This window comes from Lutra lutra, chromosome 17 (genome assembly GCF_902655055.1).
Source record: "Lutra lutra chromosome 17, mLutLut1.2, whole genome shotgun sequence".
Classification (NCBI taxonomy): domain Eukaryota; kingdom Metazoa; phylum Chordata; class Mammalia; order Carnivora; family Mustelidae; genus Lutra; species Lutra lutra.
In genome coordinates this window covers 56,862,834-56,875,179 of record NC_062294.1, presented here as the reverse complement: position 1 = coordinate 56,875,179, position 12,346 = coordinate 56,862,834, and the positions used below count along the sequence as shown (strand labels likewise).

Here is a 12,346-nt window from a genome sequence, read left to right as displayed (position 1 = left end):
CGAGTCCAGAATTTCTGTTTGGCTCTTTCGTATTTTTTCTACCTCTTTGTTAAACTTCTCTTTTGGTTCACATGTTGTTGTTCTTTTCTCATAACTCGATGAGTCTCACCAGTGCAGCTATTTTGAAATTTTGGTCAGCTACATGGCAAAACTCCAAGTCTGAGTTCAGTTATGGGATGGCTGTCCTCATCTCTTGGTGATGACATGTGTCCTTGATATCTTGATTCTTCGTGTTCCTTGGAGTTTCCCATGGCTGTTTTAGCATTTGAAGTGGTGGTCACTCCACAAATCTTTAGTGGCTGTCTTCGTGTGGGAGATGTTTTTCATTGGTTCTGCTTGTATCTGACACTTTCTCCAACTTTATACAGGTGCACAAAGTGTGTAAGCTTGTATTTCCTTTCTGGTCCTTGCAATCCACCAGGATGGTTGCTGGAAACTTTCGTGGTTTTTTTTTTTTTTTTTTTTTTTTGCTACAAGTTTGTGGTTTCTGTCTTGCCCACAGGCTCGTTTGTTTTCAGAGCCTGCACAAAGATCTGGCCACAGCCTACAATGAGGTTTTCGCACTTGGGGAGTGGAGAGAGCACCTGGGCTGGGGCTGGGGGTGTTGGGCTCAGATCCCCCAACAGCTCAGAGACAGACTTCCTGCTGTGGTCCTGAATGCAGTCAATGGGAACCACATCTGTTTAATCCCTTGGATACTCTTATCTGCCTCTTTCCCCATCTTCCGCTCCCCCCATCTGGAGGTCCTGCTTCAGTACTCTCGGTGTCTCCAGCAGACCCACACAGCTGGAGAGGCCAGGCACCCACTCACTGTTCTCCGATTCCATGTTGGCTAGTTCAGCCCTCTCAACTGTGCCCTGGCCAGAGGGGTGACTTGGCAAAGATCCTCTTACCTTCTCAAATGCATCTCCATTTCCTTCATTTACAACAAAGGGTCAAAATACACATGTCATTTCTAAATATGACTGCACCCTAAAACTCAGTGGTGTCTCTGTAAAATGTTCAATTATGTATCTCTTCAGCTGTTACAGACATCATCCTCACTTCTGTCCTTCTGACACTTAGAATACATCCTCATTCTATTCCCCAACATCGGGAATTTCCACGTCTGGTCCCTTTATGCTGCCTTCTGGAAAATCTCTCAATTCTGAACTCTAGTTTTATAAATGCCTCTTCAGGTTTGTCTTGTCCTTCATGGGATGAGTTTTTTCAATGTGTTGGTTTATTGGATTTTTCAACTCTAAAATGTCTTAATTGTTTCAAGAATTGCCTAATCTTCTGTGGCACAATCCATATTCTTGCATCAAAAATTCAATATCTCCTTTCATTTTTTCAGATATTTAAATATGCTTAATTTTATTCTCTTATTCTCCTATTGATTCTATTTCCTTGTGTATGATCATTCTTATTCATCTGTAGCTTATTGTCCGTGCACTTAACCATTGTTAAGATCACTCTCTGATGTCCATTCTTGGTGGACATTCTCCTCTCATACACCCGTTCATACGAGAAGGGTTTCTCCCGGGGCTGCTCTGGGAGTCGGGCTGACCACAAGAGATAACTGCAGCTTCTCCTGGTCTGTGGTGTCCATTCCCTCAAACGTCACATCTGCTCAGGCTTGTATTAGGCAGGAATGGGTCCAATGCAAGCCTCAAGCTCACAGTCACTCACAAAAGAGAAAAACTTCAATGAATCTGTTTCACACACACATAGGGGAGGTGACTCGGAGCTGACCTGAGTCAGTGAGTGGAGAAACCCCTGTTGTTGTCCACAAACACACATTGGGGAGCACTGCAGTTTTTAGCCTTCACCCGCAGTCCTGGCCCCTGCCTGCCTCTGAGGACCCTGGCGTCCCTCTCTGTGTCCACATGGGTGGAAGCCTCTACCAGATGACCTGCTGATGGTCCTGGAAACTGACAGCTGCTCAGCGTTGTTCTCTGTTCTTTCTTGTGGTTCCCTGACTCTCTGGGGAGTTTTCATTTCTCGGTTCCTGCATATGACTGTTTCTATACATTTCAGAAATATGGTCAGTAGCGCTTATTGGTACAAAGCATGTGAGGGGGTCTTGACTGGATGTGAAAAACATCCACCTAGGTTAAGTCTGAGCCCAAAATCCTTCCATGTACAAAACCCCTCTTATCCCTCTCTGAAAACTAGCAGTAATGAGTCCCCTCCCATGAACTGGGAACCACTGACCCCCACAATTACCCTAAGGAGTGGGGTTCAGGACAAGATCCAAACAAGGAAACAGACTTGGAGACAGGATGTTATTACCCTGGGAAACACAGGCAATGGATAATAGATGAATATTTAGAGAAAGGTTAACTTTTCCTTCAAAAATCAGAGCTCCCACACCACTGAAATAAATGTTCCCTACAGCTTACATACAGGACCCCAGGGTGGAGAGGACGGCTCTGCCCCAGAAACAAGGGGCACTGAGGAGCCAGGAGCGTCTCACAGGGATGTTCCCAAGAAGGTTGGGGAGTGTGGACAATGTCACAGGAAAATAGAGAAGCCCTTGGAGCCTGTGCAGAAAGAAAGTCTACACTCTGGGGCCAGAAGAGGGGCTGTGCTCCCTTCCATATGTGCCTGTATTTCTCCCCTGGGTTCATTACCACCATGATCTCAACGTGAGCTGATCAGAGAGGACACACCTGTGTCTGTGCTGATTTGAGCTCTAAATGGCAGCAGGAACCTGTGTCCACTGTAGCATTTCTGGGGCTTTGGGTCCCAGTCTATGGTGAGGACCCAGGGGTATGCTGAGGATGAAGGAGACTCAACAGGGGGCCCTGGGGGGGAAGGACCTGTCCTAGTCTCCTCACCTGGATGGGGCATCTCAGGAAGCCTCAGGATCCACCCCCTGCACCATCATGGACACCAGAACAGGGCTCAGGGGAGGGGTTGTTCCCCTTCCTGTTGTCACATCTTGCTGATATGACAACCCTGTGACAGGCAGGACTGGCCTCCACGTGGCCACACCCTATGTGTCTGTCTGTCCTACGGTCACAGTGGTCCCTCTGTCTGCACAGATGGAACCAGAGAGAGGAGACACCATGACACTCACCCTTACAGTCCTGCTCTGTCTTGGTGAGATCTGAGGAGGGGTGGGGACACCCTAGTCCAGGAAGGACTCGCCCCACAGCCAGGCCCTGGTCTGTCTGAGACCCCAGGCTCAGGAGGCTCACGGGAGGAGGGGTTCTGCTAGGATTCGGGGCAAACCTCTCACAGGGACTCTCTTCCAGGGCTGAGTGTGGACCCCAGGACCAGAGCACAGACAGGTGAGTCTGTCCCCAGGGGTCTCAGTCCTACCTCCTCACTGTGGACAGGGGTCACCCATCAGGCAGTGGGGGATGAAGAACAGCAGCTCTGGGCTGACCGAGGGGCACGTCTGGTGATTTGGGGCAGAGCTGGGACCTGGGGGTGGGGAAGGTCTGTGTCCCAGCCTCTGTTTCCTTCCAGGGACCCACCCCAAACCCACCATCTGGGCTGATCCAGGCTTTGCAATCCCCTGGTGGACATCTGTGACCATCTGGTGTCAGGGTGGCCTGGAGGCCCAGGAGTACCACCTGCATAAAGAGGGAAAGTTAGAGACCTGGGACAGACAGAAGCCACTGGAGCCCAGGGACAAGGTCAAGTTCTTCATCAGATACATGAGAGTTATGCATACAGGAAGATACCACTGTAACTATCTCAGTCCCACTGGCTGGTCAGAGTTCAGCGAACCCCTGGTGCTGGTGATGACAGGTGGGAGCCCACTCAGGGTCCCAGCCCCAGGCTCTGCCCTCAGGAAGGGGGTGGGCTCTCAGGTGTCTCCTTCTCACAGCCCAGCCTGGGGATAATGTGGGGAATCTGAGCACCATTTAACACCCACCCCCTCCTCCTCTCCTAGGATTACAGAACAAACCCCAGCTCTCAGCCCTGCCCAGTCATGTTGTGACCTCGGGAGGGAATGTGACCCTCCAGTGTGGCTCATGGTTAGGATTTGACAGGTTTGTCCTGATGAAGGAAGGAGAGCACCAGCCTTCCTGAAGCCTGGTCTCCCAGAGAGCCCCCCGTGGTGGGACCCAGGCCCTGTTCCCTGTGGGCCCCGGGAACACCAGCCTCAGATGGATATTCAGATGCTATGGCTATTACAACCCCCCAGATATGGTCAGATCCCAGTGACCCACTGGAGCTGCTGGCCTCAGGTGAGGAGCCCAGCCCTATCCCCTCTGTGTTCCTGTGGTTACCCTGACCCTGTCTGGAAGACCTCCAACATAGGATGGGAATGAGGGGCTAGAGGGAGGCTCATTCACAGGGGCATCCACCCCTCAGAGGAATGAGGACCACACTGTCCTCCCACACCAGCCCCTCCGCACACGCCTACCACTCAAAGCTCTAGGTGCCTGCAGAAGGGATTTCGGGGCCCTGGGGCAGATACACCACGAAGGTCTGAGCCTAGAGAGGGTCTCTGTGGGAAGCTTGAGCCCTCCACCCTCCTCTTGTCTCTTTCCCTGGACCCTCTGGGGGCTCCAGGCCCCACCCCCAGGTCCCCACTGCACAGCTGATACGTCACTGGGACCTCTTTCCTCAGAAAGAGTACAGACCATCCTGGGGAATCTGAGAGCCTCCCAGAGGAACGAAGACCCCCTGAGATACTCAGAAGCAACCCTGTGTCCCAGAGGCTAAGAGTCCAGCAGAGATGTAGGGGGGAAGTCTCCAGGGGCTGAGGCTGGTCGATGAGGGTGGGGTGGTCATGGCAGAGGGAGAGGCTAGGCGGAGAGCAGCCAGGCTGAAGGGAGGAGCATGCCACCCTCCCTGTCCTGGGTTGACAATGTACCTGGTGGGGTCCATTGAGGGGCGGGGTCTCAGTGCTCCCTGAGATGGTGATTTGGGGTGGGTCCCTTTCCATCGGGGCCTCAGTTTCTCCATTTGTGATAGGGGAGAATCCTGGCTCAGATCCCAAGGACATGTCCTTTCGGACCTTCCAGGGATGCTGCCTTAGGACTGCAGAATGGGAAGGTGAACAGTAAGAGCTGTAGGATTCAGGGAAGGGCAGGACAGTGATGCTGGTGACAGCCCCAGAGCTCCTCTGTCTGTCCTGCAGTGCTCAGCCTGGCTGTATCCAGATAGCCCTGCTGGAAAGAAATCAGAATCAAACAGAAATAAGCAAGGGCTTGACGGTCGGGCTCCACGGGATGTAAATCCCAGATCTGCCCTTCTGGGCAGTGGGATTTCAGATGAGTCCTTTCACTGTGAAACGTGTCCCCTATGGTCTCCCTCATAGGTTTGCTGAGAGGTTTAGGTGAGATCTTGGAAATGAGAGCCCTGCACGGGACGGGCCCACCGGGTGTGCGAACCCTCGTGTTCCCTTCCCTCATGTGCTCACTGAAAACTGCAGCAGGCCCCACGTGCAAGTGTGGGGTCTGCAGGGCAGAGGACCAGTCTTGGCTGGACCTGGGGAGTGAGGAAGGCATGGAGTCCCTCCCACGCAGGGACGGTTCTGAGCACCCCAAAGCCTCTGACAATAGCAGACACATTCAGCTGGGGCTCAGGAGAAGGCAGGGTGCATGAGGACAACAGAACGGACCATTCCAACCAAGGCAGGAGCCCAGAGCCAGAAGCAGGTGTCCACTAGGGTGGGCATTGTGAGGAGAGCACAGGGAACCCACTGTCCTGGGTTGGAATCCCAGCTCTGCCACTGACTTCCTGGCCTGGTGACCTGGGGCACCGGACTCATCTCTCTGAGCGTTGGTTTCCTTGTCTGTGAAATGGGTGAAGGTGGGGGTGGCATTTTCTTGTGCGTGATCGTTATAGAGATCAGCAGTGATGATGGCATAGACCCCACCACGGGTCTACATGCAGCAGTCGCCCAGTTAACTGACATCATGGTCCATTCATGGTTTCCCTGTGTCCAAGGTCATAAGCACCAGAGAAGCTGGATCCCAGCACCTGTGACCTTCTTCCTGATGCTCTTCCTCCTTCTCCTCTTCCTCCTTGTCCAACACCAGCACCAGAAAAAATGCTGCAAGTCAAGTAAGTAGACGATGGGGAGCTCTGGTCTACCTGAGACGTGAGACCCAACTCTGAAGATACAAAGTGGCTTCTTAGAGCACTGCCAAAATATGGCACCAAAACAGAAAGAACAGCACAGCCTTGTTCATTGGCTAAATCCATGGGCTATTTCTCTACCATCCTATCCCTCAGCTCGGCAACATCTGACCTCACCCCTCTTTCAGAGGTAATACAGGCAGGCTACTGGGACATCATGTCTCAGTGGGTATTTCTGATACCACATGGGCCCCTCTTTCTTGGTCCCCTCCTTTGGGTCCTTTGAACTGTTGGTTGTCCATGTCTCATAATGGCAATGCTGCCAGGGACAGTTGTACAGTTTGTGCACTGCACAATAGGGATAATGGGATTTAAGACCCTACTGGTGGCTTCTGAGCACCGTGCCTCTTCTTATTCACACAAAGGCACTCTGTTGAATGGTCTGTCCATGAACAGAGATCCTCAGCCTGGCTTTTGCTCTGTTTACTCTCTTCCCTCTGGTTGTGTGGATTTAGATGCAATGGAACTACACAACCATGTGCTTTGAGTGTAATGATGTGTCATTTGTCTCCTAGAACCGCAGGAAGCTCACCCGAACATCGTATTGACCTCACTATGAGACAACTCCCTATTTGATGTTGTCACGTTTATTTAATCCCAGGTACAGCTGGACCATCTCCAGGCTCATAATTCCACAATTATTTCCAGCCTCAGATATCCAAGCTCCCGTGAGCCATCTCTGCTTGTCGGCCCAGTGGGCCTTTCAATGTCCCATGCGCCTAGTCTCCACTCTCCCCAGAAGAGTTTTCTTACCCTCGATATTTAGTACTTCCCCAAGTCCGTCTAGAGACACTTTGTTCATCACAGCTCGGAGGGGGTTGCCAATGACCTCTAGGGGCCAGGTGTGCTGCTGCACATCCCACGACGTGTAGGACAGCATCCCCACCCGGAGCAAAGAGGGACTGGCCAGCTGTGCTGACACTCGGGGTGGAGGAGCTGTTGTAACAGAAGCAGGCTCTCCCCTGTCCCCTCCACTGCACTTACCCCTCCCCCAAATCATGGCTTCCTTGTTTGTGGGCGGCTCCTACCCCACAGCCATGAATTCCTTGAGCACAGGGTGCTGATCTGTCCTCTTCTTGGCCACCTGGCAAGTGCCCTGTCTCTATTTGTCTGTCTATGAGCATATGGGTGCAGACTGAAGTGGTTGAACCAAATCCTACAGACTGAGTTTCCCCCAACCTTAGTTCATTTATTCATTCAGGGAGGTGACAAATCCTTATGAGGAATCTCTGTTTGGCAAGGCTCTGTCTTAGACTGGGTGATAGAAACACAAGCAAACCATGTCCCAACCGGGGATCCATCCAAGTGATCATTTAGGTCTTAAAATCGACCTTGGCTTCCGGGTGGACTTGTAAGTGAAGAGGGTCAAGGTGGAGGTCAGCCGCCCTCCTTGTTTCCCCCAACAGAGCCCTGACAGTGAGTCCACTGGGGTGACTGTGTCCCAGGGGGAACCACTCAGCCTTCAAGGGGGAGCGGCCCTCTTCCTTCCCTGTGTCGGACGGACTGCTGGACACAATGGACAGTAAGGGAAACAGGATGGTCAGGTGGGTCCTTGCTGCTCCCGGAACCCTGGCTCCCCACCCATCACACACCTGACTCCCATTCTCCCACCCTCCAGGCCATGGCATCTGAAGACCCCCAGGATGTGACCCACACCCAGAGGAACAGCTTGAATCTCGGACAGGAGACAAGTGCACCCCCTTCCTCCCAGTCAATGGAGGCCCCAGCAGAGCCCATTGAGTGTGCTGCTCTGCCCATGCACTAGCCCAGGAAGGACCCAGACCCCACGCTCCCAGGAAGGGGACTGTAGAGACGCCAGGAGGCTGTGGCCCTGAGCCCCACCCCATGGACACTCAGTCAACACCCCTTGGCCTGGGGACCTCTCATAAGCAAGCAGGATATCCTGGAGCATTAGAAATCACTTAATTCTGCTGTAGATAAAAAAAAATACCAGCTCCATATCTTCGGACATAAAGCAAAACCCTTCCAAAAACCCGCGGCAAGAGAAGCAAACCACAAATGAAGATAAGACTTTTTTTTACATAAATGACAACGGAAGTATTCTACATTGATGCACAGTTTCACTAAATGGTCAAGTAAACGCTACAGGCCAAAGGGAAAATTATGAATGAAATTATTACAAAGAAAAGAGCGCCTGAAAATCAGGGGCTTAGGCAACATCTATAGAAGTCAGAAAAAGAACAGCAAATTCGTCCCATGGCACTGGGTGAAAATGATAATATATATTATATAAAAGATAATATAGAGATAAAAAGATAAAAGAGATAAAAATCAGTTGTATGAGCTTGGGCTGCCTTAACAAGGTACCATGGACTGGGGTTTGGGGGGAGGAGGGCTGACGACACAGAAATCTATTTCTTCATAGTTCTGGAGGCTGAAGCCTGAACCCAAGGTGCTGACAGGGCTGTTGTCCTTGGAGAGCTCTCCCTGTGGCTAAACAATGCCTGCTCACGCAGCCTTTCCTCTGTGTGCCGTGTGAGGTGGAGAGAGATCTCTGCTGTCTCTTCTTATAGGGTCGCCACCCTCTTTAATCTGGGCATGACCCTATGATCTCATGAGCATTCCTCTGTAGAGGCCCCGTCTCCAAACACAGCCAGCCCCGGAGTTAGGTCAGCAGCACGCATTAAAGTGGGGGGGGGGGGCATAAACATTTCATGTCATTCCATCCCAACAGTGACGCCCCCAAAATCTACACTCGTTCCAGCATCATCGATCAATCTAAAATCCAGAGTCGATTCTGAATTATCCTGTAAGTCAGACATGGGTGAGGTTCGGGGCACAATGTCTTCGAAAGCAGAATTCCTGTGCAGGTGTGATGAGTCCGTGACCCAGACCAGTGACGTGCCCGCCCCCAGAGGGAGTGATGGGAAAGAAGAAAAAGGGGACCACGTTCAAAACTGAGTAAAGCAACTTGCACAGATCTTAAGGCTCTGGAATGAACAGAGCCTTGGCTCGACGCGCTGCCCGCCAGGCCTTCTGGGGCGCCACCTCCATGGCTGGGGGGCTGCAGGGCCCTTCCCTCTGTGAGGGCCCCACTCCCAAGGCCTCGAGCAGAGCCTGCCCAGGGGAAACCAAGCCAGTAGCCCAAACTCTGAAACCACGGGGCCAGCCCTGCCCATCTCTGAACCGAGTTTGGCGTCGTCCTTCTCTTTCCCTGAAAACCAGCACATAGCCGGCTGACAAGGAAGCCTATGGTCGCATCCTGCAGAATCTGAGAAGTCTGACAGCTTTCACTCCTCCCTCCCGTCTCATCCCCTTCCATGCCCCTGGGCTGCGTTTTTGCTCCCACAGGTGCTTTCACCTTGGCTCCGCTTGCTCTCCCAAACATTTCCCTCATTTGTCCGAAGAATCTTCCAGGTCTCCCTTCGGAGTCTGTAGCTGAACAATTCGTTCTCCAGAGTCCTCAGTCTCTCATGGTTCCTCTCCACTCTGGTCTCCCCATCCCCCTTCATTTTTCCTTTCCTTCTCCTAATGTCCTCCCTGCTCTTCCTTCTGTCCCACAGGCAAGCGAAACCATATAATTGACTTTCTCTGCGTGACTTATTTCACTCAGCATAATCCCCTCCAGCTCCGTCCATGCTGAAGCAACAGCTGGGTACTCATCCTTTCTGATCAGAAACGAGCTGAGGGATTGGAGGGGGTGAGGGCGGGTGAGCCCGGTGGTGGGTATTCAGGAGGACACGGATGGCAGGGAGCACTGGGTGTTACACACAAACAGTGCAACTTCGAACACTGCAGCAGACACTGACGATGGACTGTGTGGTCACTAACATACAACAAACTCATTCCTCCAGTCTCCTGGCTCCTCCGGAATTTCGCCATGAGCGCCCACACAGGAGCGCTCCAGGCACACGTCAAGCGCCACCGCCAAGCATGCCAAATTCTGCAGCTCCCTTGGCCTGTGCCGCGCTGACCTCTGGACAGGGTCCAGCCATGCTTTCTGCCCCTCCGTCACAAGGGTCCCGTTTTCTCCCTGGTGCAATGCCTCGTTCCTCATTGTGGCCGAGGCCCGGTGGGAGTGGACTTCGCGGTCCACGTCTCCGCCAGCAGCCGGGGCACACGCAGCATTTCCAAACTCCTCCAGCCGCCCCCACCTCTTTTCTGTTTGGCTGCCAAGTCTGCAGCCCTCTGCTCCAGCTTCTGTGGCGAATGTCACAGACCACAGAAGTCTCCACGAACGTGCGACGGGGGTGGGGGGGAGGGTGTCCGGCGGGGACCTCCCCACCCACCCCCGGGGTGCAGACAGCCCCATCTTGCTGTGCGCCTTTCCCTGGTGTGAGCACGCGGACAGAGAGACACACTCGGAGCTCCCTGGACTCTCTCCTGAGGGCACTGCTCTAACCAAATCTGGACCACGCTTACAACCTCATTCTGTCCTAATTGCTTCCTTAGACGCCGTTTCCCAGTACAGCCAGGCTGGGGTCTGAGGCCTCAACTTACGACTCTGGGGAAAGAACATAAGCATCCAGTCCCATAACATTAATACAGCCACAAACATTTATCATCGAGTATTCCCAGAGTGTGTAAAGTCCTAGCGACCCTCGATAAGAAACAGAGAAAAGACACCAAGAACCCGCATCAGTAATGAAATATGGGACATCAGTACAAATCCCACAGGTTTTATGGTGTCAACCTAGATAAAAGAGGTAAATCGAGGCAAGCTGGATTACGAAAGATAGAGTGCATCTGGGAACAGCAGAGGACTTATACTTTGAGATGTGGAAACTCGCACACGATCTAAGGGCGAGTCTGCTGAGGGTTTGGGGCTGACTGTGTCTGGGGAAGAGAACAAAAAGGAGGGAGTTCAACCTGAGACCAAGCGGACACTTCCTGGCTTGAGTCTGGGAGAAGCTCTTGGTGGATGACCCATGGTCAGGGAATGGGTTTCCCTTTTCTCTAAAACCAGGCATTTACAGGAAATCAGTGTCTCTGACCTTGAATGTCATCGGCTACGGACACGTGCATGAGACTCTGCATGCGTGCCCTCCGGTCCCCTTCCGGACGGAGTCCTTTCAGGAGAGATGTGAGCGGACCTTAGAAGACCTTCATCCAATGTGGATAAAATGGACCAGGACCCCAGAAACAGTTCTAAAACCAGCTCGTGAATAAGTAGAAAACCTGAATCACCTTTTGAGCTCTTTAATAAAGTACCTCTGAAAATGAAACTCGTCCCACAAAACTAACTCCAGGTCCCACAAATCACAAGGTTCATAGAACAGACACATTCCCAAACATTTTCATGGGCTCACGTGAAGACCCAACAAGAAAACTGAAAGAGAGAGACATTGCACTTCCCTCTCCCACATAGAATGAGAAGTAAGATAACTTTTAAGAGGGGGGGAAATGGGGTGCCTGGGGGGCTCAGGCTGCTGAGGTCTGACTCTTGCTTTCAGCTCAGGTCATGACCTCAGGGTCAAACATCCGGCCCCAAGTCCAGCTCAGGCTGGGCTGGGTGTGGAGTCGGCTTGGGATTCTCTCTCTCTCCCTCTCTGTCTGCCCTCCCCCACCCCTTGTGTGCAGTCTCTCTCTCTCCAGAAAAGGGAAACATAAAAAATAAAAGTAAAAAATGGGGGAGAATATCTGATTACGACATTACTGCTCAATTCACATGGGCAATGGTTGGTAGAAAAATATTTTACTAAAGATCAACTTTTCCCCAACAAATCAGGACTTTCATCTACCCATTGTCCCACAGAGTGCAGGAAGGACCCAAAATCGGGAGGAAAACTCGGAGCCAGAAACAAGGGGCATGGAGGAGCCAGGAGGAACTCACACAGATATTCCCAAGAAGTGAGGGTATGGACAGAGTCACGGGAAAACAGAGAAGTCCTTGGAGGCTGAGACAGAAAGAGAGCCCACGCTCCAGGGCCAGGAGAGGGGTTGTGTTCCCTTCCCTCTGTGCCGGTATCTCTCCTCTGGGCTCATTGTCACCATGACTTTGACCTGAGCCATTCAAAGACGTCACAAGAAGAGTGTCTGTGCTGATATGAGCTCCCCAGCACAGCAGCAACCCACATCCCCTACAGCAGCTCTGGGTCTGGGGACCTGTCCATGGTGAGGACCCAAGGGTGTGATGGAGATAAAGGAGACCCATGGGGGAGGCTCTGGGAGGGAAGGACCTGCCCTGGTCTCCTCACCCGGATGGGCCATCTTAGGAAGCCTCGGGGTACCCCCGCTCTACCATCATGAACACCAGAGCCAGGCTGGGCGTGGGGAGGGGCTGTTCCCCTTCCTG

At 52.4% G+C, this 12,346-nt stretch overlaps 1 protein-coding gene across 1 annotated transcript; it reads left to right on the top strand.

The window, feature by feature from the left end:
• Window positions 1–2,996: 2,996 nt before the first annotated feature.
• LOC125088845 (leukocyte immunoglobulin-like receptor subfamily A member 6) lies at window positions 2,997–4,134 on the top strand. Its single transcript, XM_047710395.1, has 4 exons — window positions 2,997–3,087; window positions 3,243–3,278; window positions 3,460–3,744; window positions 3,890–4,134. The coding sequence occupies exons 1-4, from the start codon at window positions 3,030–3,032 to the stop codon at window positions 4,027–4,029; spliced, it is 519 nt and encodes a 172-aa protein (XP_047566351.1). The 5' UTR covers window positions 2,997–3,029; the 3' UTR covers window positions 4,030–4,134.
• The last annotated feature ends 8,212 nt before the right edge of the window (window positions 4,135–12,346 follow it).

Excerpts from the sequence above, each read along its gene's own strand:
- LOC125088845 (XM_047710395.1), top strand. The coding sequence starts at position 3,030 with ATGGAACCAGAGAGAGGAGACACCATGACACTCACCCTTACAGTCCTG. Across the intron at positions 3,088-3,242 it reads TACAGTCCTGCTCTGTCTTG|GGCTGAGTGTGGACCCCAGG; the intron begins GTGAGATCTGAG and ends ACTCTCTTCCAG. Across the intron at positions 3,745-3,889 it reads CCTGGTGCTGGTGATGACAG|GATTACAGAACAAACCCCAG; the intron begins GTGGGAGCCCAC and ends CTCCTCTCCTAG.